The sequence below is a fragment of the Salmo trutta genome, chromosome 10 (assembly GCF_901001165.1).
Source record: "Salmo trutta chromosome 10, fSalTru1.1, whole genome shotgun sequence".
Classification (NCBI taxonomy): domain Eukaryota; kingdom Metazoa; phylum Chordata; class Actinopteri; order Salmoniformes; family Salmonidae; genus Salmo; species Salmo trutta.
In genome coordinates, this window is record NC_042966.1 from 29,026,663 (window position 1) to 29,053,886 (window position 27,224).

The 27,224-nt window shown below is 40.9% G+C and overlaps 1 protein-coding gene across 1 annotated transcript in view; it reads left to right on the forward strand.

Moving 5' to 3' along the window:
- The first annotated feature begins 8,025 nt into the window (after positions 1-8,025).
- mertka (c-mer proto-oncogene tyrosine kinase a) overlaps positions 8,026-27,224 on the forward strand; it is a 43,203-nt gene continuing 24,004 nt past the window's right edge. The window contains exons 1-7 of the mRNA XM_029765246.1: positions 8,026-8,292; positions 12,828-13,011; positions 13,277-13,480; positions 13,737-13,837; positions 14,060-14,233; positions 23,737-23,823; positions 24,709-24,824. Of these exons, the coding sequence (XP_029621106.1) occupies positions 8,208-8,292; positions 12,828-13,011; positions 13,277-13,480; positions 13,737-13,837; positions 14,060-14,233; positions 23,737-23,823; positions 24,709-24,824 (951 nt within the window). The 5' untranslated portion in view covers positions 8,026-8,207. The remainder of the gene's footprint in view (positions 8,293-12,827; positions 13,012-13,276; positions 13,481-13,736; positions 13,838-14,059; positions 14,234-23,736; positions 23,824-24,708; positions 24,825-27,224) is intronic.

The window sequence follows — 27,224 nt, forward strand, 5'->3', positions numbered from 1 at the left end:
CTAACAGTTTGTGGGCACCGTTTGTCACCGTTATAGTGCAATTAATGTATTGCTTAGTGTTGTGTTGTAGTGCTTTTGCTGGCATGCATCCCACTTTCTTTTTTTTGCCCATACCAAGATTTACATGCTAAAATCACCACTGATAAGGCCAAAGGTCTTTCTTGGTCTATTTTGCCTGAATAGCATTACTGTGCTCAATAGTCAAAAGGCGGCGCACATATGAAAATGGGTCCCCATTAATATCAGATAACGGTGTGTTATTATAAAATGTGTTGTAAATGCGAGCCTATCCTTTATTGTTCTAATCTTAGTCAAATCTCCTATTGTCCATGGACAGGACACGATGTTTACTTTTGTGAGGATTCAAAAATGGGAATGGTTAGATCATCCACACATCCACACACGTATACACTGATTGTACAAAACATTTGGAACAGCTGCTCTTTCCATGACATAGACTGACCAGGTGAAACCAGGTGAAAGCAATGATACCTTATTGATGTCACCTGTTAAATCCACTTCAATCAGTGTAGATGAAAGGGAGAAGACAGGTTAAAGAAGGATCTTTAAGCCTTGAGACAATTGAGACATGGATTGTGTGTCACGTCCTGACCAGTAAAGAGGTTATTTGTTATTGTAGTTTGGTCAGGACGTGGCAGGGGGTGTTTGTTTAATGTGTTTCGGGGTTTGTTGGGCAATGTTCTATGTTAGTCTATTTCTATGTCTGTGTCTAGTTTATCTATTTCTATGCTTAGTTTATTGGTTTGACCTTCAATTGGAGGCAGCTGTTCCTCGTTGCCTCTAATTGAAGGTCCTATTTAGTAGGGGTGTTTTTCATGGGTTTTTGTGGGTAGTTGTTCCTTGTGTAGTTGTGTGCCTTACAGGACTGTTTTCTTCTCGTCGTCGTTGTTTTTGATTAAGTGTTTGTTTTGTTTTCTTCTCATTAAATAAAGAAGATGAGCATACACATTCCCGCTGCGCCTTGGTCCCATCTGTACGACGATCGTGACATTGTGTGTGTGCCATTCAGAGGCAGAATGGGCAAGACAAAAGATTTAAGTTCTTTTGAACGGGGTATGGTAGTAGGTGCCAGGCGCACCGGTTTGAGTGTGTCAAGAACTGCAACGCTGCTGGGTTTTTCACGTCAACAGTTTCCTGTGTGTATCAAGAATGGTCGACCACCCAATGGACATATAGCCAACTTGACACAACTGTGGGAAGCATTGGAGTCAACAAGGGCCAGCATCCTTGTGGAACACTTTCGAGATCTTGTAGAGACCATGCCCAGACGAATTGAGGCTGTTCTGAGGGCAAAAAAGGGGTGTAGCTCAATATTAGGAAGGTGTTCCTAATGTTTTGTACACTCACTGTACATCCATGTACACTTCACAACTGCTGCTACCAGACTCTTAATTTACTATTGCTAATACTAAACAATTCAAACACCCCCCAATCCTCCCTTCTCTGATACATGTGTAAATATTGTACTATAAATTGTGCCTTCCTGTATTATACTTGTGCTAAAATGTCAATTATATTCTTATATTGTATTATTTCTTATTGTTGTTGCATTGTCGAGAAGGAACTTGCCAGTAGGCATTTCGTTGGACAGTGTATACAATACATATGACTAATAAAACTTGAAACTGAAACCTGTTTTAGGCATACATTTTATTGTTTTATCATTGCATTATTGGTATGACAGTGCGACAGTAGTCTAATTTATCTACTCAAGGCACAGTCAGCTATCAGCTGCTGCAAATATTTGCGGATCAAAATGTGCTGATCAAAATGTAATAACGAGATCAATATGGGTAATCATTGAAGAGAATGAAGAGTAACCGCCCAAAAGTGGGATCCCTCAAAAACCTCTAGTGACATCACCAGAAAAGTTTACCCCCGCCTTCCAAAGAAACATTACAGTTCTCCTAGCAGCAGGATATTATGCTGGAAAGACGATCCCGGATTTATATATATTTTTTTTTAAAGTAAGAGTCCCCCTGCAAAGACATGCTACATTTTGGGAATAGCAATGTTCTGTTTAGGCTATATTTAAAGAAATACACTTGTAAAAAGTATATGTTATTGGAATTACTCAAGAGTCTGGAAAACTTCAATTGGTCTCTTTTGCTGGGCGACTGGTTTAATACAGTGCTGGTGACTCCTAACTCCACCTCCTCCATTATCCTCAAAGAAACGCTGTATATGAATGACATATTGGCTTATAGTGAAAAACTATTCTTTGTGCCAATGTAAAAGTTTGGTTGGGAGTACTAGTAGGGTCTGTAGAATCTATATATGGTGTCATTTCATAGGGGACTGAGGTCAAAATACCCAACAGGACTTTTAAAATTTTAGCAGATGCTCTTATCCAGAGCGACTTACAGTAGTGAAAGCATACATTTTCATACATTTCATGCATTTTTTTTTGGTACTGGCCCCCCGTGGGAATTGAACCCACAACACTGGCGTTGCACACACCATGCTGGCGTTGCAAACACCATGCTCTACCAACTGAGCCACAGGGAGCCGCTCTACCTCGTCCATTGCCCTCAATGCAATCAATCGGGTCTTTCTATAAATAATGGGGCCGATGTGTGACATTGGGATCCCGGATCCACATTTCAAAATGGTTTGAATAACTTAATGTATGGTATCTATACTAATGAAATATGTTCATTGACTGCAGGAAGGTCCACCAGAGCTGTTTCTGGAGAATTCAACGTTAATTTCTCTACCCTAAGCTTCCTCTAACATCATTTTAGAGAACTTGGCAATATATGTATATATTTTAAAATGTAAATCAAGTGCTATTTGCATGTGAAAATGTAATGTGATGCATTTGTTCCATTGTTAACATTTTTGTTGGTAGCCCAGTCTTCGAGGTTATTGACAAATTAAGGTGTGTGGCTTTAATCATTCTCATCACAAGCTCTACAAAACCTGCTGGCTTGACAACTTTAACTCTAGTTTCAACCACATGGAATGCAGCCTGCTGTGAGAATACTGCTGATCTTCCTCTCTCTTGTTATTAAACCTTTGTTTCCTCATATCACTCAGAACATTAAGGTTTGTAGCCCTTTCCTGCAGTCAAATGACCAAATCGCACTCTAGTTGCCTCATTCTATTTCTACTTAGCACTTTCTTCCACTGCAAATCTACCATTCCAGTGTTTTACTTGCTATATTGTATTTACTTTGCCACCATGGCCTTTTTTGCCTTTACCTCCCTTATCTCACCTCATTTGCTCACAATGTATATAGACTTATTTTTCTACTGTATCATTGACTGTATGTTTGTTTTACTCCATGTGTAACTCTGTGTTGTTGTATGTGTCGAACTGCTTTGCTTTATCTTGGCCAGGTCGCAATTGTAAATGAGAACTTGTTCTCAACTTGCCTACCTGGTTAAATAAAGGTGAAATTAATTAATTAATTAATTAATTAAAATGGGTAGAATGTTATTCATATTTTTCATAATTTCATAATAAATCAGCATTACTTAAAAGTTATCTTGTGATGTATATAAAGTGTAATATTGGGATGCAAACTCAAAACGGAACACATTTCAACTCTATATCTGACATAGCACAGGTGTCTTCTTTTTTTAAGCCCATAACCTTGTGTGTGAGGTGCATCATTTTGTTTCAAAGTAGATATGTTTAAGACTACCAAGAAACACTCTGTGTGACCCTGCTTTAACCCACTGCAGTAAAGACTAAACAGAACATTGTTGGTCGCTGGGCTTGTGCTAAGACCTCGAAATGCTGATGCAGCACCCAGCACCGGTCCAATCATTTCTTTCCTATACAGTATTTTGTAAATATTATGTAGTACAATTAGTACACAGTATGTAGTTTTAGTAAGTAGAAGGCAAGACAGATTTCAGACATGGCCTCTACACTAGTTTAAAGACAGAATGTGAAGGAATAGTTTTTGCTTTCCAAGATGGCCACTCTACTTAGGGCTATAACGGCCATTAACGATTTGCCAAATTGCATGCAACCTGGCAGAATTGTAGAACCCACACAAATGAACATTTGACCACTTTCCCAACAACTTAGGCAGTAACGTAGAGCGTTAAAGTGCGCTAGATTCTACAGACCCTACTGACTACTCTCAACAGCACTTTTACATTGGCAAAAATACTATTTATATTCTCCATAAGCCAATATGTAATTCATATATAGTGATTTGCATTGTGGCCAATGGAATGGTGGTGGAATAAAAGGCCAGCAACGCTCCATTTTATTTAGTCCACCATTCAAAAGGCACTCGCACATCTGAGCTATCGTTTTTGCAGGTGCATGGTAACAGTTGAATAAAATGAGAAAAAAGAAGGAACACACACATTGCTCTTGATATTATCACTGCTCTTTAATAAGCTTTATGTATCGGCCTCACGGCCTTCGTCAGAGGTCTGATACATAAAGCTTAATTAAAGAGCAGTGATACTATTAAGAGCAGTGTGTGGGTTCCTTCTTTTTTCTCATTTAGTCCACTGTGGAATAACACCATTGCCAGTCAAAAGTTTGGACACACCTACTCAATCAAGGTTTTTTAAATTTTATTTTTATTTTTTACTATTTTCTACAATGTAGAATAATAATGAAGACATGAAAGACTATGAAATAACACATATGGAATCATGTAGTAACCAAAAAAGTGGTAAACAAATCAACATATATTTTAAAATCTTCAAAGTAGCCACCCTTTGCTAGCAGATGCTCTTATCCAGAGCAACTTACAGTAGTGAATACATACATTTCATACATTTCCTTTCATGCATTTTTTTTTGTACTGGCCCCCCGTGGGAATTGAACACACAACCCTGACATTGCACACACCATGCTCTACCAACTGAGCCACAGGCAGGTTTTGAACACTCTTGACATTTTCTCAACCAGCTTGACCTGCAATGCTTTTCCAACAGTCTTGAAGGAGTTCCCATATTTGCTGAGCACTTGTTGGCTGCTTTTCCTTCACTCTGCGGTCCAACTCATCCCAAACCGTATCAACTGGGTTGAGGTCGGGTGATTGTGGAGGCCAGGTCATCTGATGCAGCACTTGATCACTCTCCTTGGTCAAATAGCCCTTACACAGTCTGGAGATGTGTTTTGGGCCATTGTCCTGTTGAAAAACAAATGATAGTCCCACTAAGCGCAAACCAGATGGGATGGCGTATCGCTGCAGAATGATGTATTAGCCTTGCTGGTTAAGTGTGCCTTGAATTCAAAATAAATCACTGACAGTGTCACCTGCAAAGCACACCCACACCATCACACCTCCTCCTCCATGCTTCACGGTAGGAAACACACATGCGGAAATCATCCATTCACCTACTCTGCGTCTCACAAAGACATGGTGGTTGGAACCAAAAATCTCAAATTTGGACTCCTCAGACCAAAGTACAGAATTCCACCGATCTGGTGTCCATTGCTCGTGTTTCTTGGTCCAAGCAAGTTTCTTCTTATTATTGGTGTCCTTTAGTAGTGGTTTCTTTGCAGCAATTCGACCATAAGGCCTGATTTGCGCAGTCTCCTCTGAACAGTTGATGTTGAGATGTGTCTGCTATTTGAATTCTGTGAAGCATTTATTTGGGCTGCAATCTGCAATGCAGTTACCTCTAATGATCTCATCCTATGCATCAGCGATAACTCTCAGACTTCCTTTCCAGTGGTGGTTCTCATGAGAACTAGCTTCATCATAGAGCATGATGGTTTTTGCGACTGCACTTGAAGAAACATTAAAAGTTCTTGAAATGTTCCAGATTGACTGACCTTCATGTCTTAAAGTAATGATGGACTGCCGTTTCTCTTTGCTTATTTGAGCAGTTCTTGCCATAAATTCTTTATTCATTTAACTAGGCAAGCCAGTTAAGAACAAATTCTTACTTACAATGACAGCCTACCCTTGCCAAACCTTAAGCCAGACAACACTGGGCCAATTGTGCACCACCCTACAGCCTGGACTTGAACCAGGGTATGTTGCAGCTCTAGGCACTGAGATGCAGTGCCTTAGACCACTGCCCCACTCAGGAGCAGACACTGACTTGGTATTTCACCAAATAGGGCTATCTTCTATATACCACCCCTACCTTGTCACAACATAACTGATTGGCTCAAACACATTAAGAAGGAAAGAAATTCCACAGATTAACTTTTAACAAGGCACACCTGTTAATGCATTCCAAAGTACCTCATGAAGCTGGTTGAGAGAATTCCAAGAGTGTGCAAAGCTGTCATCAAGGCAAAGGTTGGCTACTTTGAAGAATCTCAAATATAAAATATATTTTGATTTGTTTAATACTTTTTTCTATATGTGTTATTTCATAGTTTTGATGTCTTCACCCTATTAATCTACAATGTAGAAAATAGTAATAAAAAAAGTAAAACCATTGAATGAGTAGGTGTATCCAAACTTTTGACTAGTACTGTATATAGATTCTACAGACCCTACTGAGTACTCACAACCCCAATTTTACATCAGTACAAAGAATAGTTGTTTTCTCTACAGCCCAATATTGTGAATATACAGTAGAAGACTGAACATTGTATTTTTCAATAGTGGTCTTAAATAAAAACATTTATTTATATTTTTTTCTGATTTATTTAATGAATTCCTTCTTGCATTTGCTTATAAGCACCATAACAATGGTCATTGATTACAATTTACAATATTTTTAATGAGTTATCAACAATGAAATGTTTTGAAACTTGTATTTTGAATGTTTCCTCATTACCATACAACGTGACGTTGTAATTTGTGCTGATTAGTACAACAATATAGTCAGAGAATTGTTATTTCCATCGTGGAGTTTATTATCGTTCTGTTAGCAGCAGGATATTATGCTGGCAGTGCAAAAACTCAGATTTTCTTTTTTTAAATAAGAGTCTCCCTTCAAAGAAATGCTCAAATCTGGGAATGTCGATTTATTTTTTCGCGCTCTAGTGCAGTACAACAGTTTTTCAAAGTACTACAACCACCTTATAAAAATAGATAATTTGACATATTTATTTTAAATATTGTATTATTTAAATATGTGAAGTTTAGTAGGGGGACCATGTTGTACATACTCTGTACATACCTAGCACCCTATGCAATACATTGTAATAGACTGTACATGGGAAACATTTTGAACCTTTCTGCCTGTCTCAGCTAGAGTCGGATGGAACAGACTCAGCAGGATCTCTATTGGTTTGTTTTAGAGGGGTACTTTGTAGCACGGCCTGCTGATGGCTTTTCACTCCTCCCTCTCCATAGTCCCCAATGCAATACACTTCAACAGTAAATATGTGTCGATTTGGAGGGGGACTCATGCATATCCAGCAACACAGCTTTAAAGGATGTGGTACTTGTCACGGTCATGAAATGAATACGCGCTCAACAACAACAAAAGAAACACAAGAAACCAACTTTGTTATTAAAACGAAAATCGTATTTATTTACAAGTTAAATGTAATGAATATTAAACAGGCTATTAGTACACAGTATAATAACGCTTGCAAAGGCATTTTCTGTAGAGTTTTAAATGCATTACGTAGTCGTTTTCTCTCTGATAACTCATATACAGTGGGGGAAAAAAGTATTTGATCCCCTGATGATTTTGTACGTTTGCCCACTGACAAAGAAATGATCAGTCTATAATTTTAATGGTAGGTTTATTTGAACAGTGAGAGACAGAATAACAACAAAAAAATCCAGAAAAACGCATGTCAAAAATGTTATAAATTGATTTGCATTTTAATGAGGGAAATAAGTATTTGACCCCTCTGCAAAACATGACTTGGTGGCAAAACCCTTGTTGGCAATCACAGAGGTCAGACGTTTCTTGTAGTTGGCCACCAGGTTTGCACACATCTCAGGAGGGATTCATAAATTTCTTTTTGACATAATAAAAGTGGCCATTGATTAAAATTCAGTATCTTTTGAATGAGTTATCCACATTGCGAAGCTTTTTTATAATCCTGGCTTTTATTTTGAAGGTTTGATTTACCATACCATATGGCGTCATCGTTTGTGCTGCCTGCAGAATACTAGTGAAGCTCTTATATGGACGAAACAGCTTGGATTCTAGAGCAAAATAAATATCTGTGTTATTCAATGATGTTGAGAAATGAGAATGATAACTATTTGTGGTAACGTGTCAGATCGTACGACTTCTAGAAAATAGTTTCATTTTTATCTGCGCACTGCACACTATTTACTATGGCGAAAAAGTCAACTACGATACATCTATGGACTATTTTACTTTCTACCAGTGTTGGCATAATTTGGGAGAATCTGGCCAGTGGTAAGTTGAAATGTAACAATTTTTGCGGTTTGGAGGACTTTGAACAACTCTTTCTGTCAATAGTTAATTATGTCTTTGATGAAAATCAACTTCTGTTTTTCAAGCAATTCATTGTCGATGTTTCATTGTTGTTCATTTTGAAACTTGAGTTTAATATTTGTTCGATTGTAAATTAATTCCATAGAGTGATTTCTTGTGAGCATGTATTTATTTGGTAAACATTTTGAAACTTACATTTACATGTATCCTTAGTGGGGGTTACAAAGGGTCTATAAATTTGGCAAATTTTAAAAGTACTTGTTTATTAACTTAAAGATAAGCCCCCACTCCTTAATTGTTTATGTTTTTGTTTTCATTGGACAAAAGTAGTTGTTCTCATCAAATATCTTGAACACTTCAAATAGGCGTATAGAAATCCAATGCTATTTGCACATAGGAAATCTCATGGGATCCATTTGTTTATGTTTTTGTAGGGGCCCTTGAACACTCTCTTGTGGTATTACATCAGCCTACAGAGTGTAGCTTTAATCCCAGCCTACAGTATATACTTGTCGGGCTTTTATAACGCCAAATCCAGGTGGTACTGATTTAAAATAGCCTGGAATTTATATGACCTCCCTGTAGCATCCAATGCAACTTCTGAAGGATTGTAAATCTGACCAGTTACTTGGAATGCACAAACCTGTAGGGCAGCCCTACACTCTAATGTGCCGTTTTTGTTTCACTGCAGTGTAGTGTTTTGATGTATTGTTAAGGGTTTCGCTGATCAGTGATGTCTGCTTGACTCTTTTAGGGACCTATGGTAAGGACAAACGTTCAGTACTGAATATATTAATCCCTCTTTTATTCTCCTCCTCTCATGTTTAAAACCAGCCGGCTCCAGACCTCGTAGGGTAAGAGTTGAGTACCCCTGAGTTAAACTATGATAAATACTGTATACGAGAGTTTTGGTGCAGGTACAGCCAACAAGCGCTAGCTAACGTTAACCACCTAGTTTTGGTGCAGGTACAGCCAACAAGCGCTAGCTAACGTTAACCACCAATGTTTTTAAATTGAAATTTTATTTTTTACAAATCAATTCTTGCAGTCACAGTATCGATATAAAAACTACACAAATAATATTTCGATGCTCTACTGTATCGATTTTCACCCGCTTCTCTAGGTTTGTGTAGGGTATGTAGCCTACGACACCGTTTGTGAAGAGGAGAAGTGAGAGAACAGGTTTGGCCTTTAGACTCTGGCATCACTAACAAAGTGGATCATTGCTTCCAGGGAGGCAGTTTGCTTCCTCTGATAACAGATTATTTTTAATTCTGAACTGCTGGTATTCCCCCCTTCCTCTCTGTCCCAGTGAAAGCTGGTGTCAGTTCCCTTACAAACAAATGTATGAGCTTACATTTATTTCACTATTGAAACCATATTTTCACATGTATACATTTAGAGAATCATATTTTGAAATGTATACATTTAGAGTTGACATGTTAACACCACCTTTGCACATGTGAGGAAATTGCAGTTTCACATGTTAAAAACATTCACATGTGAAAATCTGAGTTCCCATGTAGAATTGCATTTTCATTAGCAGTTTCATTAGCAGTTTCATTAGCAGTTTCAAAATCTGGGGTTGAAATAATGTTATTCTCCTCACATGTGAAAAGATGTTTCCACCGGTGGAATTAGGACAGTGGTGGAAAAAGTAACCAATTGTCATACTTGACTAAAAGTAAAGATACCTTAATAGAAAATGACTCAAGTAAAATACTACTTGAGTAAAAGTATAAAAGTATTTGTTTTTAAATATACTTAAGTATCAAAAGTAAAAGGATACATCATGTCTAATTCCATATATAAAGTAAACTAGACTGCACCATTTTCTTGTTTTTTAGCCAGGGGAACACTCCAACACTCAGACATCATTAACAGATAGCCAGGGGAACACTCCAACACTCAGACATCATTTACAGATAGCCAGGGAAACACTCCAACACTCAGACATCATTTACAGATAGCCAGGGGAACACTCCAACACTCAGACATCATTTACAGATAGCCAGGGGAACACTCCAACACTCAGACATCATTAACAGATAGCCAGGGGAACACTCCAACACTCAGACATCATTAACAGATAGCCAGGGGAACACTCCAACACTCAGACATCATTTACAGATAGCCAGGGGAACACTCCAACACTCAGACATCATTTACAGATAGCCAGGGGAACACTCCAACACTCAGACATCATTAACAGATAGCCAGGGGAACACTCCAACACTCAGACATCATTTACAGATAGCCAGGGGAACACTCCAACACTCAGACAACATTTACAAACAAAGCATGTGTGTTTAGTGAGTCCGCTAGATCAGAGGCAGTAGGGATGACCAGGGATGTTCTCTTGATAAGTCTGTGAATTTGACAATTTTCTTGTCCTGCTAAGCATTCAAAATGTAACGAGTACTTTTGGTTGTCAGGGAAAATGTATGGAGTAAAAAGTACATTATTTTCTTTAGGAATGTAGTGAAGTAAAGGTTTTCTGAAATATAAATAGTAATGTACAGTTACCCCAAAAAACAACTGAAGTAATATATGAAAGTATTTTTACTTAAGAACTTTACACCACTGAATTAGGGTGACCACATCTAAAAAGCCCAATTGCGGGACAAGGGAACGATTTTGTGTGACATTCACAGAACAGAGGACAGAATCATTTTTTGGGGGGGCAGGTTAATGGATGACGTTCAAATGGCGACATAGTTCTGCTGTATGAAGGTCACTTCCTGTTAAAGGGGCAATCCTCAGTTGTAACTTTCCATTTTGGACTTGTAAATTAATGATATGCACCCATAGATCTTTTAAAGAATATAATGTATAATGTAAATGCCTCATGAGTGTATCCCATCAGAACCCAAAATATAAGCTTGTTTTACTCCAATGTTTGTAAATAAAGTAAATGTAAACAGTCACTGTATAGCCTAAAAGCATGTTTAAAACTTTCATTTTGATATTATGGATGGTCAGTCCTTGCATCCATAGCGTGGAGTGGTTGAGAGTGGTTGCATTTCTCTAGCCCCATCCCTCAGCTTTTTACTGAAACTGTGGTGTGGAGAACACTTTGTTCATGTTTCAATTAAGGATTGCCGCTTTAAACACCTTTAATAGAGTAATAGTGATATTATATGGAGAAATCCTCTAGTGAGGGAGTTACTTTTGTGTCAATAATACCAAGTAAAACTTCTAAAGTCGAGAACTTAATTCTTAGCATTGCAAACAAACAGAATGATCTTGAAAGCAAAACAAAAACCCCAAAGAATGAATAGCAAAACAAAAAATTGCATGGAAATAATTTCTAAATGCGAGAACAAATTAATTGTAAATGGATGCAAAAACAATTTTCCAGTGATTTTTCTTTAATGATAATGCGACTAAATAAAACACCTCCCTCTTTCCTGCAATTTTCCCTATCTTTGGTTATATAACCCTGGCCGTTGCTGCCTTTTTTTCCAGTTCCATGTTTTGGCACATTCATTCTAGCAACATAGCTACTGCTGGTTTGCCTCAGAAGCTAAGCAGGGTTGGTCCTGGTTGGTCCCTGGATGGGAAACCAGATGTAGCTGGAAGTGGTGAAAATGAACATGTAACAAAAAAAATGTCACATGAGCAAAAGACTAATTCACCAGGAAAAGTACATGTGAAAGTTCACACGTGTCTGAAAACCACGTCTCTGACTTGTGTGAAAATCTCAACTAATAAACATCTATATTTTTTTAACATGAACATTTTCACGTGATTTGTTCACACGTGTTCACATGTCTGAAAACGAAAGGTGTTTTTTTATGTGTTTTTTTGTTGTTGTAAGGGCTAGCCTGGTCCTATATCTGTGCTGGTTGTTGAACTATGACCATCGGAGTTTGCAAGACAGCAAAAACAGGTCTGGGACCAGGCTAAGTAGCAGTAGCCTGTCTTGAGATTTTATAAGGATATTGCCATACACATATTTGCTTCGTCCCATATCTGTTTTTTGCTGTCTAGGCAAGACTGTATAAACAGATCTGGGATCAGGCTATATGAATATTACTTTGCTGAGATATCCAAGGGAGAACCAGGAAAAGTATTGAAATACTCCAGATATTTGGGAGATTCCTCTGCTTACACTGTATGGTTCCTCCCTTAGCACAGGGAGAGGGAGAAACAAATGCAGAGTGGTATTGAATATCAAATTAGCTGTTCTACCCCCTCCTATACAGTCTCAATACAGTTTGTTTCCATTTGAGTTAGGCTAATCGTGGTGGCTTGAATCATTTGAGTAGTTCTAACTCTGAGGGCAAAATACTAAATGTAGGGAACTGAAATGTTAGTTTCAATTGCAGATTATTCTCCAATCCCCCTGTGACGTTATTTTGTGTTTTTGTTGTTGTGAGAAATACAGTATATAAAGTTATTGACTATTGATCTAAGGTAGGAGAAATGACAGAGATGGTCTATAATACTGTAACAGGCTTTGGAAATGACCGTCCCTTCCTGCTCACATACAGCTGAGCATCATGGGAGTCCCTATGTTTACCGTGTCTCTGGAGGACGTGGCCGTGGCGGGGTCTCCCCCCACATGTCAGGACGTCAGGGTCGGTCCTCCAAGCCCACTGTACCCCCCGAGACCCTCATCGTACCAGCCCATGCCCCGAGGGTCCACCTTAGCCAGGACGACATCAGGAATCTGAGGTTACTATCTATCAATCACTTGTTTGTATTGTTGTTGTTGTAACTTTTGTCTTGTTGTCTTTTTTATTGTCATTAGGTAGATGTTAGTTGTTTTACCATTCTGAACCCCTTTGGGAATAAGTCTTTGTATTAATCAATGCGTGAGATATCCTCTGAGGTTTAAATCACATCTTACTGATGAATGTTTCATTTGCAACCGTAAAATTCAACAACATTTAACTCAACTCAACTTCCATTTCATTCAACTCAATTTGATTCCATCCAGGTTCAAGCCTACGGTGGGGTCGCTGCACCTATCCGAGGGCCACGAGGCAAAGTTCAACTGCTCCATCGACGTCCCTGACGCCAACCTGGACCTCACCGTGCTGTGGTGGAAGAACAACATGGAGCTGGCTGAAAACCTGCAGGTGGTCATCAACGAACTACAGACCGTCACACATGGGGTCATGACCCTGCTGTCCACCGTCAGGTAACTGTGATGGGAGGACTTGGGTGTGAGCAGGGGACATTCATGGCAGACACAGCATGTGAAGAAAAGAGCATTTGGATACTTAGATCCTTGCAATTTTTTGTAATTAAACTGCCAAGCTTTCAGTCACAGTCGACCTTTGTCAGAACATAGAAACACAAACACAAAGTGACACAGAGAGTGCAATCAGTATTATAAATCAGGTGGTTCTGAAATGTCTGGATTGCTAAATTTCTCCACTACTTGTGTGTTTCAGCATAACTCATGTGCAGAGAGCTGACTCTGGGGACTACCGCTGTAGACTGAGAGTCAGTGACACAGTGATAGAGTCCCCGCCTATCAGCATCCAGGTCGAAGGTGAGTCCCAACATCATACGAGTGCTTCAAATGGATGACAAGGGTTTCCATGACTGGTTCTTATATACTGTGTCTTTTAGGTGACCAGTTTGAGCAAGACGAGGCGTAGATTCACTGATCTTGATCTTAACAAGTAGTTATTTGTAATGTAAGGTGATTCTGCACAGCCTGACTGCAATGTAGTCGATCTCAAACATGTACTCTGTCTGTGTGTGTTTTTAGGTCTACCAACGTTCACCAGACAGCCTGATGACAAGAACGTAACTCGTAACAGCCCCTTTAACCTGTCGTGTGAAGCGGTGGGTCCCCCGAATCCTATCACGATCCACTGGCTACGCAACGGAGTGCGTGTGATAGGGTACATTACCTCCTCCCCCAGCAACTACACTGTACCAGGTGAGAGAGACACACACACATGCACGCACACACACGCGGGCACATGCACAGATGAGCACACGCACGTGCGTATACATGCACACACATATGCACACACACACAGACACACATATGCACACATATGCACACACATGCACACACATGCACATATGCACATACACACTCATACGCACATACACACACATGCACACATTTGCACATACATGCACACATACAGTGGGGCAAAAAAATATTTATTCAGCCACCAATTGTGCAAGTTCTCCCACTTAAAAAGATGAGAGAGGCCTGTAATTTTCATCATAGGTGCACGTCAACTATGACAGACAAAATGAGAAAAAAAAATCCAGAAAATCACATTGTAGGATATTTAATGAATTTATTAGCAAATTATGGTGGAAAATAAGTATTTGGTCAATAACAAAAGTTTATCTCAATACTTTGTTATATACCTTTTGTTGGCAATGACACAGGTCAAACGTTTTCTGTAAGTCTTCACAAGGTTTTCACACACTGTTGCTGGTATTTTGGCCCATTCCTCCATGCAGATCTCCTCTAGACCAGTGATGTTTTGGGGCTGTCACTGGGCAACACGGACTTTCAACTCCCTCCAAAGATTTTCTATGGGGTTGAGATCTGGAGACTGGCTAGGCCACTCCAGGACCTTGAAATGCTTCTTACGAAGCCACTCCTTCGTTGCCCGGGCGGTGTGTTTGGGATCATTGTCATGCTGAAAGACCCAGCCACGTTTCATCTTCAATGCCCTTGCTGATGGAAGGAGGTTTTCACTCAAAATCTCACGATACATGGCCCCATTCATTCTTTCCTTTACACGGATCAGTCGTCCTGGTCCCTTTGCAGAAAAACAGCGCCAAAGCATGATGTTTCCACCCCCATGCTTCACAGTAGGTATGGTGTTCTTTGGATGCAACTCAGCATTCTTTGTCCTCCAAACACGACGAGTTGAGTTTTTACCAAAACGTTCTATTTTGGTTTCATCTGACCATATGACATTCTCCCAATCCTCTTCTGGATCATCCAAATGCTCTCTAGCAAACTTCAGACAGGCCTGGACATGTACTGGCTTAAGCAGGGGGACACGTCTGGCACTGCAGGATTTGAGTCCCTGGCAGCGTAGTGTGTTACTGATGGTAGGCTTTGTTACTTTGGTCCCAGCTCTCTGCAGGTCATTCACTAGGTCCCCCGTGTGCTTCTGGGATTTTTGCTCACCGTTCTTGTGATCATTTTGACCCCACGGGATGAGATCTTGCGTGGAGCCCCAGATCGAGGGAGATTATCAGTGGTCTTGTATGTCTTCCATTTCCTAATAATTGCTCCCACAGTTGATTTCTTCAAACCAAGCTGCTTACCTACTGTAGATTCAGTCTTCCCAGCCTGGTGCAGGTCTACAATTTTGTTTCTGGTGTCCTTTGACAACTCTTTGGTCTTGGCCATAGTGGAGTTTGGAGTGTGACTGTTTGAGGTTGTGGACAGGTTTCTTTTATACTGATAACAAGTTCAAACAGGTGCCATTAATACAGGTAACGAGTGGAGGACAGAGGAGCCTCTTAAAGAAGAAGTTACAGGTCTGAGAGAGCCAGAAATCTTGCTTCTTTGTAGGTGACCAAATACTTATTTTCCACCATAATTTGCAAATAAATTCATAAAAAATCCTACAATGTGATTTTCTGGATTTTTTTCTTCTAATTTTGTCTGTCATAGTTGAAGTGTACCTATGATGAAAATTACAGGCCTCTCTCATCTTTTTAAGTGGGAGAACTTGCACAATTGGTGGCTGACTAAATACTTTTTTGCCCCACTGTATGCACATACACACACACATGCACATATACCCACATATGCACCTACACACATGCACATACACACGAACATGTACATACACACACATATGGACATACAATCTCTTGCTTTCATATGAAATATTGAACTGGCAGCCAATATTATCTCAGTACCACTTTCTGGGTTTCACAAAGAGTCTGGAGGTGTATTGGATTGTTCTATTGCTCCATCATCTTAGTTTGCATCCCGAATGGCACCCTATTCCCTATCAAGTGCACTACATTTGACCAGAGCCTCTGGTCTAAAGTGGTGTACTACATAGGGAATATGGTGCCATTTTGGAGATAACCTTAGCCTCTCTCCTAAGACCTAGAAAACCTCTTAAAATTAAAAAAAGTGGATTTCCACACCGCGCGTTGCCCATTTTGCTAAACTTTGAATTCAGGTCATTGGCTAATACACAGACGTAGATTGAATAGGGATCTTAGCGACTCACCTGCATCTCTCCTTTATAACACCACAAATGTACTGTAAGTCATGTTGTATTTTGCAATGTTGAATTGGGTTTTCTGGCATACAAAATCCCCTTGGTCCTAAAGAAAATGTGTGCATAGGTCTCTTAAGGGAAATGTTTTGTTCTGTGTGCATATTATTAAGATTTAAACATTTTTCCCCTTATAATTAAATTACCTTGTTATTTCATTAAAATTAATTGTTTCATGTAGAGAGGAGAGAGAGAGAGAGAGAGAGAGAGAGAGGAGAGAGAAGAGAGAGAGAGAGAGAGAGAAGAGAGAGAGAGAGAGAGAGAGAGAGAGAGAGAGAGAGAGAGAGAGAGAGAGAGAGAGAGAGAGAGAGAGAGAGAGAGAGAGAGAGAGAGAGAGAGAGAGAGAGAGAGAGAGAGAGAGAGAGAGAGAGAGAGAGAGAGAGAGAGAGAGAGAGAGAGAGAGAGAGAGAGAGAGAGAGAGAGAGAGAGAGAGAGAGAGAGAGAGAGAGAGAGAGAGGAGAGAGAGAGAGAGAGAGAGAGAGAGAGAGAGAGAGAGAGAGAGAGAGAGAGAGAGAGAGAGAGAGAGAGAGAGAGAGAGAGAAGGTAAGACCAAAAGAGAGTATGAGGACCAAGATAGATAGAGAGAGGAAGTAAGACCAAAAGAGAGTATGAGGACCAAGAAGAACTTGTGTTGTGGTTTATGGAGGGAATACGGTTTCCTCATATCGCTGAATGTCCAGGCAGTCTAGCACATTTGGTTGGTTATTCATAAGTGATGGTAAAGGACATTCATGTCAGTGTTTATGTGTGTGTTTATCAGTGTAAAATGTGCAGAGCTGTGTCCTACTCAGCTGTAGCAGAGATGTGTTGGAGGTCTGAATACTGTGATGTCACTCTGTCTATCTGCAGTCTCAGCATCTGTCTCTCCCTTTCTCTCTTTCCCTCTATCTCTTTCTCTCTCCCTCTACTCTCCATTTTCCTCTCTCTTTTTGTCTCTCGCTGTGTGTCTCTCTCTCTGCCCTATCCCACTTTCTCTATTTCTGTCCCGCTACCACAGAGAGATGTATCACCATGTTCACTGTAACTGTGGGCCCCCCGAGTTACAGTGCTGACTAGCTAACCACTTCCAACTGGACTCGCTCTAGCTTTAACAATCTGTCTGTCTGTCTGTCTGTCTGTCTGTCTGTCTGTCTGGACTGTATACTAAGATAATCATGTTGGTTATTGGGGAAAATGGATCCTTTCAGTTAGTTTGGTGGGGAGGAATCTGATATTGTCAAGGGTCAAGATAAGCTTTTTGTGCAAGGAGAATGTTTTGTGTGGTTTGATGAATGGGAATGTGTTGCGTGTCAAGGCCAGTGGTGCCATGTTTTACTCCATACATTTTCCTTGACCCCTAAAAGTACTCGTTACATTTTGAATGCTGCGCAGGACAGGAAAATGGTCCAATTCATGCACTCATCAATCGAACATCCCTGGTGTTGGTGTGCCCCTGACTATCCGTTAAAAAAAATACTGCTGTCTGGTTTGCTTAATATAAGGAATTTAAAATTATTTAAGTGTTTACTTTTCATACTTAAGTATATTTTAAACCAAATATTTTTAGACTTTTACTCAAGTAGAATTTTACTGGGTGTCATTTTCTATTAAGATATCTTTACTTTTACTCAAGTATGACAGTTGGGTACTTTTCCCACAACTGGTCAAGACTGAGTAGGGCTACAACATTTTGGCCTGGAGATTTGCTAAATTAGTTATGATTTGAATCCTGGACTGACAGAGTGGGGACTGCAGCTTTGAAACGCTCCAAAATACCTAAAGGGGCCTTAATGATTAATTTGTAATAAATATCTTGAAGCTGAGCAGTGTTGTGAGCACAAGACTTGAAGTTACCTGCCTCCGTTAGGTTCTCCCACAGACAAACACCTGTCTTCAATGTGAAAACATAACATTGGCTCTATGCAATTTACAGCAGTTCATTTTCTTGGTGACCTGGGGCCAAGCATTCTTTATTTTTTCTTTATTTTTTCTTTGGAGGGGGGGTAGATCAGCTTTAATATTGCAGATAGATTGTGGGTTCTATCAAATTGTTTGGTGGGGACATTGTTTCCAATCCCCCATATTTAATTGTATTTTATTTTTACATATATTTTCCATTGAATTTATGAATCTAGGGCCTCCCGAATGGTGCACTGGTCTAAAGCATTGCATCACAGTGCTAGCTGTGCCGCTAGAGATCCTGGTTTGAGTCCAGGCTCTGTCGCAGTTGGCCGCGACCGGGAGACCCGTGGAGTGGCGCACAATTTTCCCAGCGTCGTCGGGGTTAGGGGAGTGTTTGGCTGGCAGGGATGTCCTTGTCCCATCATGCTCTAGCGACTCCTGTGGTGGGCTGGGTGCAATGCACGCTGACACGGTTGTCAAGTGTACAGTGTTTCCTTCGACACATTGGTGCTGCTGGCTTCCAGGTTAAGCGGGCATTGTGTCAAGAAGCAGTGTTGTGGTTCGGAGGACGCACGGCTCTCAACCTTCGCCTCTCCTGAGTCCGTACGGGAGTTGCAGCGATGGGACAAGACTGTAACTACCAATTGGATACCATGCAAAAGGGGTACAAATAATTCATGAATCTTTTGAGCTCTGTGGTTTGATTTTGGGTCCGGTACTGTTCAGTTTATATATATATGTTACCCCTTGGTAGTGTTATCAAAAAGCACTGCATTGATTTTTACTGCTACGCATACGATACACAACTTTACATTTGTGTCACCAGTAGTCCAGACACAGTGGTGAGTTGTAGGGGCTTTAGTAGTCCAGACACAGTGGTGAGTTGTAGGGCCTTTAGTAGTCCAGACACAGTGGTGAGTTGTAGGGCCTTTAGTAGTCCAGACACAGTGGTGAGTTGTAGGGCCTTTAGTAGTCCAGACACAGTGGTGAGTTGTAGGGGCTTTAGTAGTCCAGACACAGTGGTGAGTTGTAGGGCCTTTAGTAGTCCAGAAAGAGTGGTGAGTTGTAGGGCCTTTAGTAGTCCAGACACAGTGGTGAGTTGTAGGGCCTTTAGTAGTCCAGACACAGTGGTGAGTTGTAGGGCCTTTAGTAGTCCAGAAAGAGTGGTGAGTTGTAGGGCCTTTAGTAGTCCAGAAAGAGTGGTGAGTTGTAGGGCCTTTAGTAGTCCAGAAAGAGTGGTGAGTTGTAGGGCCTTTAGTAGTCCAGACACAGTGGTGAGTTGTAGGGCCTTTAGTAGTCCAGAAAGAGTGGTGAGTTGTAGGGCCTTCAGTAGTCCAGAAAGAGTGGTGAGTTGTAGGACCTTTAGTAGTCCAGAAAGAGTGATGAGTTGTAGGGCCTTTAGTAGTCCAGAAAGAGTGGTGAGTTGTAGGACCTTTAGTAGTCCAGAAAGAGTGGTGAGTTGTAGGGCCTTTAGTCGTCCAGAAAGAGTGGTGAGTTGTAGGGCCTTTAGTAGTCCAGACACAGTGGTGTTTGGAGAGCTACTGGCTGGGAGGTGAAGGGTGGAGGGTTAGAGGCCAGAGTTGTGTTCTTTTCCAGCATGTGCTGTGTGTGTGTGTGTGTGATGGGGGTTGAAGGGAAGATGGACAGATCGGGGGATGGCTCCCTGGACAAAGGCCTCATTCACGGGATGGCCCACCACCCCGCTCTGCTTTACAGGGAGGGACTGGAAAGGGGAGCTGGCTGGGGACTGGCAGGCTGGCAGGGTTTACTTACATCCATATCTCTGGATGTTACGGGTAGCCTCTCCTCCCACTAACGCTGAGCAGTTTCCTTCCCTTTTCTGACTCGATTCTGATTGGGCCTGTTCAGCTTTTGTTACTGGGGTGGTAGCCTACTGTTGTTACAGGTAGCCTTTGCTCCCTCAAATTCTAACCATTTTCCTTTCTGTATATTAAAGTCCAGTTAGCCACTGTTCTCTCCCAGAACAATACATGTTACATAATGATTTACAAACCTAGTCCCCAGAGGCACAGTACAGGGTCAGACCATGGCCACATTACATGCCCACAATCTCCTCAGAGCACAAAGGGAACCAATGTGTTACAGTGATGGAATGGAATAGGCTACTTTAGTTGAAAATGGGAAAAGACATTGGGGCGAAATGTGATGCATTGATATAAAAAAGAGCTAAAGTGTGTCCCCCCAAGTGTACTCTTTTTGACCCACCCAATGGAACCTGGTCAAAGTAGTGCACTGCACCATATAGATAATATAATGCCATTTGGGATGCATACTGGGTTATATGAGGTTGTTCTGCAACCAGGTCAGTTCAGCAGTGAAAGCCTGGTAGAATGGAACCATAGAAATAGAATGGAACCTTGCCAAACCTGATAATTACACACTGTTTGTTGGACTTGGAACCGCAATGCAATACTTCCAGGGCTAGTTACAGAGAGATCATACATTTGGCTCGCTGGTTATAGAGAGATCATACATCTAGGCTTGATTGAGGTTGCCTGACCTAATCGAACCAATAGAATAGTCGCAAAAGTGCAAATCCCTGCCCATTTGGCACTCTAGGCAGACTAAAGCAAATGCTAAAAGTATTTGAGAGATTTCAAATAGTATTGGAACCCAGTTTCGGTTCACTCCACCCACTCACTCTCTCTATGCATTTACTGTAATCCACTAAACCACTTTCAATGTTGTTAGCCTCTTAGTTGGAATGGTCACTTGCAAGTCTCAAGAAATTCTGTTTTGAGCTGCAGGAGTTGTCTAGGACAGCCACCAATAAATGGTGTCGGTGTGAAGTGCAAGTGTCTGACCTTTGCCTTTTGTGTTGTCTTTTTATTGCTTAGTGTGTTGTCTTTTTATTTAGACTCTTTAGTACTCATTGATCTGTGAGTTGGAAGGCCCTCTGAAAGATGCAGTTAATTCTCTGGATGTGACCCACATGGCACCCTATTCCCTTTATAGTGAATTACTTTTGACCAGGGACATAGAACTCTGGTCAAATGTAATGCACTATATAGGGAATGGGGCGGCATTTGGGACTTACTTACAGTCTCTTCTCTAGAAAGGGAAGCTGGACGCAGTCGTTGGCTGTTATTTACTAGATTTGGCTCTTTTCGCTGTTGCCTGAAATAGACAAACCTTGGTTTGCCAAAAAAGGCTTTTCTGCTCTATAAAACCAGTATCATAAACTGAGTAACTCTCTCTCTCTCTCTCTCTTACTTTTTCTCTCTCTTTCGCTCTATGTCTCTCTCGCTTTCACTCTCTCTTTCACTCGCTCTCTCTCTTTCTTTCTCTTACGCTTTCTCTCTCTCTTTCACTCTCACTCGCTCTCCCTCTTTTTCTCTGTCTTTATCTCTCTTTATCTCTTTCGCTCACTCTACCTTTCGCTCTCTCTCTCCCTCTCTCTCTCTCTCCCTCTCTGTGACCATACACTGGCTTCTCTACAGCCTATCTCAGTTTGTAATGGGAGGTTCGTTTATTTGTCTGTTTGAAGAACTTCAAACCTGCTGGAAGTATTTAGTAACTCTGAGTGAAAATGAGAGAGATCATGAGACTTTGAGAGATGTCAAAACTTTGATCATAGTTTTACCAAAACGTAAGGTTTTAGTTTATAAAGGATTTGTAGGTATTTATATAGACCTTATACTGGACTTAGGAGGTAAGCTTCTGTACTTTTGAAACTCACTTGTTTAAAATGTCAATATTTGACTGCCGTGATAACTGAGTGACAGGCTCCATACCCTGACGAGACAGATGTGGCATTATGTACTACACTCTTAGAAAAAAAGGTGCTATCTAGAACCTAAAGGGTTCTTTGGCTGTCCCCATAGGAGAACCCTTTGAAGAACCCTTTATGGTTGCAGGTAGAACCATTTTGGTTCCTGGTAGAACCCATTTGGGTTCCATGAAGAACCATTTCTACAGAGGGTTCTTCATGGAACCCAAAAGGGTTCTCCTATGGGGACAGCCGAAGAACCCTTTTGAAACACTTTTTTCTAAGAATGTACATTACCCATAATAGTCTGCACATCATGTTTCTACTCCTCCTTGATATTCAGAGGAAAGTAAACAAAACTAGAAAAGGTAAATGTCCTGAAGAAAAATGTGTGTACTTGCTTCAGCAGTCTAAAAGGCTGTTGTATGGTGGTGGTAGAAGTTTCAATTGGTAAAGGCTAATGTAGAATCCCACTGAGGGTACACTACAAAACAGATTCATTAGATATTCAGAAAAATGAAAACAATAACAAGCCAAGCTGTTTCCAGTTCCAGTCAGCTCTCGTGGGCAGAGCAAGCAGTGAATTGTGGATGGTTTCTGAGCTTCGAGGCAGAGCAAGCAGTGCATTGTTGTGGAAAGGTGTCCAAGCATGAAACACTGGACAGTGTGGAAAAAAACAGCAGCACAAAAGGGACATTATATGGAGCAGGCCTACGCTGGGCAGATGCAGGGTTTAAACACTGCTCCTGTGTGGTGGTAGCCAGGAGAAAGAACCCAGGCATTGAGAGAGACCCCATTGGTCCAGTATGACTTTAGTAGAGCAGAAGCGGTTGCAAAGTGGAAAGATTCAAAAGTTTAGTTTATTGTTGAGGTACTGCCATTATCTAACCTGACACTTATCTAACCTGACACTAGGCCTATGTTTTGTCAAGGATGATTCAAGGATGATTCAAGGATGACAAACCACTCAAACCACTCACGTCAATAATTCTCTTTAGGCCTACTCAGGACTAAAGCTCTTCCCCCTGTCAAGCTGACACAGCTCTCATCAGTCTTTTTCATGGTCTAACACTTTACCCACTACAGTACATGTAGTCCTGTATTCTGCTAATGGTAAACTAGTATTAGTAACATTCACTTTCAGGCGGTAAGTGGAAGGGAATGAAATTAAAAAGTGGCTTTAGTTGGCTTGTATCACATTGTTTGACATGTTCATTTTGCAGCTGACACAATATGACAGTTGGTTTCTGTTTGTGTGGTAGTTGGTAGAGGCATGAACGTTATCAAGACCTTGACTTACTTTCTATTGCATTTCAGTAGTTACTGTACTGTATGCCCATGATAAATGCATTGTTTAGAAGTTTCAATTGAAATATTTCATTGGTTGAGTCCACAAAGTTGAACTTAAACTACTCCACCATACTTTTATTTGGTTCTACACAAAGTTAAACTTTACATTGGAAGCATTATCATTATAAAATCTGTTCCGTTACCTTGTCCTTCGGTACAATTCAGTTAACATGTTCTGCTGTGTTATGTTTTCGTCTGTAGGTGTGGACAAGTACACCCAGTTCAGCTGTGAGGCCCACAACCAGAAAGGTGTCACTACTTCCAGGGAAGCTAACGTCAACATTAAAGGTAATGTGGACTCCAAAGTCTCCTCCCACACTTTGAACTGTTTGAATAAGATAACATGGACAGGGGAGATCATCCTTGATCAGCACTTTGTGAATATGGGCTTTGATCTTTTTGAGTGCACATTCAGGCTGTCTGAGTGGTAATAGTGCACTAAATCTCAGTGCGTGGTGCCCAGTGAGGCAGCCACGGTGCTTCTTGGTGAGGCAGCCACGGTGCTTCTTGGTGAGGCAGCCACGGTGCTTCTTGGTGAGGCAGCCACGGTGCTTCTTGGTGAGGCAGCCACGGTGCTTCTTGGTGAGGCAGCCACGGTGCTTCTTGGTGAGGCAGCCACGGTGCTTCTTGGTGAGGCAGCCACGGTGCTTCTTGGTGAGGCAGCCACGGTGTTAGGTCGCTGCTCTTTGTTAACTTATGGATTGCTAATTGGGCTGTATTTATTGCTGTATGGGGATTATGCGGATTTTATTTAAGCAATAAGGCACAAGGGGGTGTGGTATATGGCCAATATACCACGGCTAAGGGTTAGGGTTAGGGTTAAGGGCTGTTCTTATCCACGACGCAACGCGGAGTCCCTGGATACAGCCCTTAGCCGTGGTATATTGGCCATATACCACAAACCCCCGAGGTGCCTTATTGCTATTATAAACTGGTCACCAACATAATTAGAGAAGTAAAAATACTTGATATACTACAGCTGGCAGCCAATCAGCATTCAGGGCTCGAACCACGCAGTTTATAATTGTCAATATATTCTGTCTGTATATTCTGTTTATTCTGGCAGCACCATTTCAGGTCAATTTCCTAGTACATGTAAATGTACTTGGCAAATAAAGATGATTCTGATTCTCCTTCTCTCGTGATGATGGATTGTGTTTGGTATGTTTGCAGTGCTTCCAGCTCCTGTCTCTGAGGTCACAGTGATACAACGTGAATCTAACAAACTAGTTCTGAGATGGACCCCTGGACACGATGGATTCTCCCCACTCACTACTTGCCAGATCAGGGTAAGCAAAGCTCCACACTCTCTGCCTAGATGGTGTATGATGACACAGAGAGACTAGCCTTGCTACCCATCCACATCGCTCCAGCCAAACGCCACGCCCTCTAACCATCAATCAATCAAATGTATTAATAAAGCCCTTTTTACATCAGCCAATGTCACAAAGTGCTATACAGAAACGCAGCCTAAAACCCCAAACAAGCAATGCAGATGCATGGTGGCTAGGAAAAACTCCCTAGAAAGGCAGGAACCTAGGAAGAGACCTAGAGAGGAACCAGGCTTTGAGGGGTGGCCAGTCCTCTTCTGGCTGTGCCGGGTTGAGATTGTAACAGTACATGGCCAAGATGTTCAAACGTTCATAGATGACCAGCAGGGTCAAATAATAATAATAATCACAGTGGTTGTAGAGGGTGCAACAGCTCAGGACCTCAGGAGTAAATGTCAGTTGGCTTTTCATAGCTGAGCATTCAGAGTTAGAGACAGCAGACACGGTAGAGAGAGAGAGTCGAAAACAGCAGGTCCGGGACAAGGTAGCATGTCCGGTGAACAGGTCAGGGTTCCATAGCCGCAGGCAGAACAGTTGAAACTAGAGGTTGACCGATTATGATTTTTCAGCGCCGATACCGATTATTGGAGGACCAACAAAAACCGATACTGATTAATCGGCCGATTTTAAATTTAAAAAATGTATTTGTAATAATGACAATTACAACAATACTGAATGAACACTTATTTTAACTTAATATAATACATCAATAAAATCAATTTAGCCTCAAATAAATAATGAAACATGTTCAATTTGGTTTAAATAATGCAAAACAAAGTGTTAGAGAAGAAAGTAAAAGTGCAATATGTGCCATGTAAGAAAGCTAACGTTTAAGTGCCTTGTTCAGAACATGGGAACATATGAAAGCTGGTGGTTCCTTTTAACATGAGACTTCAATATTCACAGGTAATACGTTTTAGGTTGTAGTTATTATAGGAATTATAGGACTATTTCTCTCTATACGATTTGTATTTCATATACCTTTGACTATTGGATGTTCTTATAGGCACTTTAGTATTGCCATTGTAACGGTATAGCTTCCGTCCCTCTCCTCGCTCCTACCTGGGCTCGAACCAGGAACACATCGACAACAGCCACCCTCGAAGCAGCGTTACCCATGTAGAGCAAGGGGAACAACTACTCCAAGTCTCAGAGCGAGTGACGTTTGAAACGCTATTAGCACGCATCCCGCTAACTAGCTAGCCATTTCACATCGGTTACACCAGCCTAATCTTGGGAGTTGATAGGCTTGAAGGGCTGGGTATAATTTGTGGAACGTTCCAACAGGAATCTGTTCCAAAAAACGTAAAATAAAGGTTGCCAACCAACAACGCATACAAAGTAGCAGCGCATACAAAGTAGCAACGCATACAAACCTAGCTAACTAGCTGCCGAATAGGCATCAACTCACCACGTAGCTTATTCTTAATGTTTGTCCATAGGCAACCAGAGTGAGGACAGACATTTTTCGGAATAAACGTGATGAGTGAAAAACGCAATGAAATAGACCACTCCCTACCCGGTATCTTATTCTGCCGCTATACAACTTTGTATGCGTTGTTTTTTGGCAACCTTGTTATTTACAAAGTTTTTGGAATAGATTCCTGTTGGAACGTTCCACAAATTATATTAAATTATAGTTGATAGGCTTGAAGTCATAAACAGCGCAATGCTTGAAGCACAGCGAAGAGCTGCTGGAAAAACGCACGAAAGTGCTGTTTGAATGAATGCTTACGAGCCTGCTGCTGCCTACCACCGCTCAGTCAGACTGCTCTATCAAATCATAGACTTAATTATAATATAATAAACACACAGAAATACGAGCCTTAGGTCATTAACATGGTCGAATCCGGAAACTATCATCTCGTTTTTTCTTTCAGTGAAATACGGAACCGTTCCGTATTTTATCTAACGGGTGGCATCCCTAAGTCTAAATATTCCTGTTACATTGCACAACCTTCAATGTTATGTCATAATTGTGTAAAATTCTGGCAAATTAGTTCGCAATGAGCCAGGCGGCCCAAACTGTTGCATATACCCTGACTGCGTGCAATGAACGCAAGAGAAGTGACACAATTTCATGTTAGCAGGCAATATTAACTAAATATGCAGGTTTAAAAATATATACTTGTGTATTGATTTTAAAGAAAGGCATTGATGTTTATGGTTAGGTACATTGGTGCAACGACAGTGCTTTTTTCGCAAATGCGCTTGTTAAATCAACACCCGTTTGTCGAAGTAGACTGTGATTCAATGAGTAATTAACAGGCACCGCATCGATTATATGCAACGCAGGACATGTTAGATAAACTAGTAATATCATCAACCATATGTAGTTAACTGGTGATTATGTTAAGA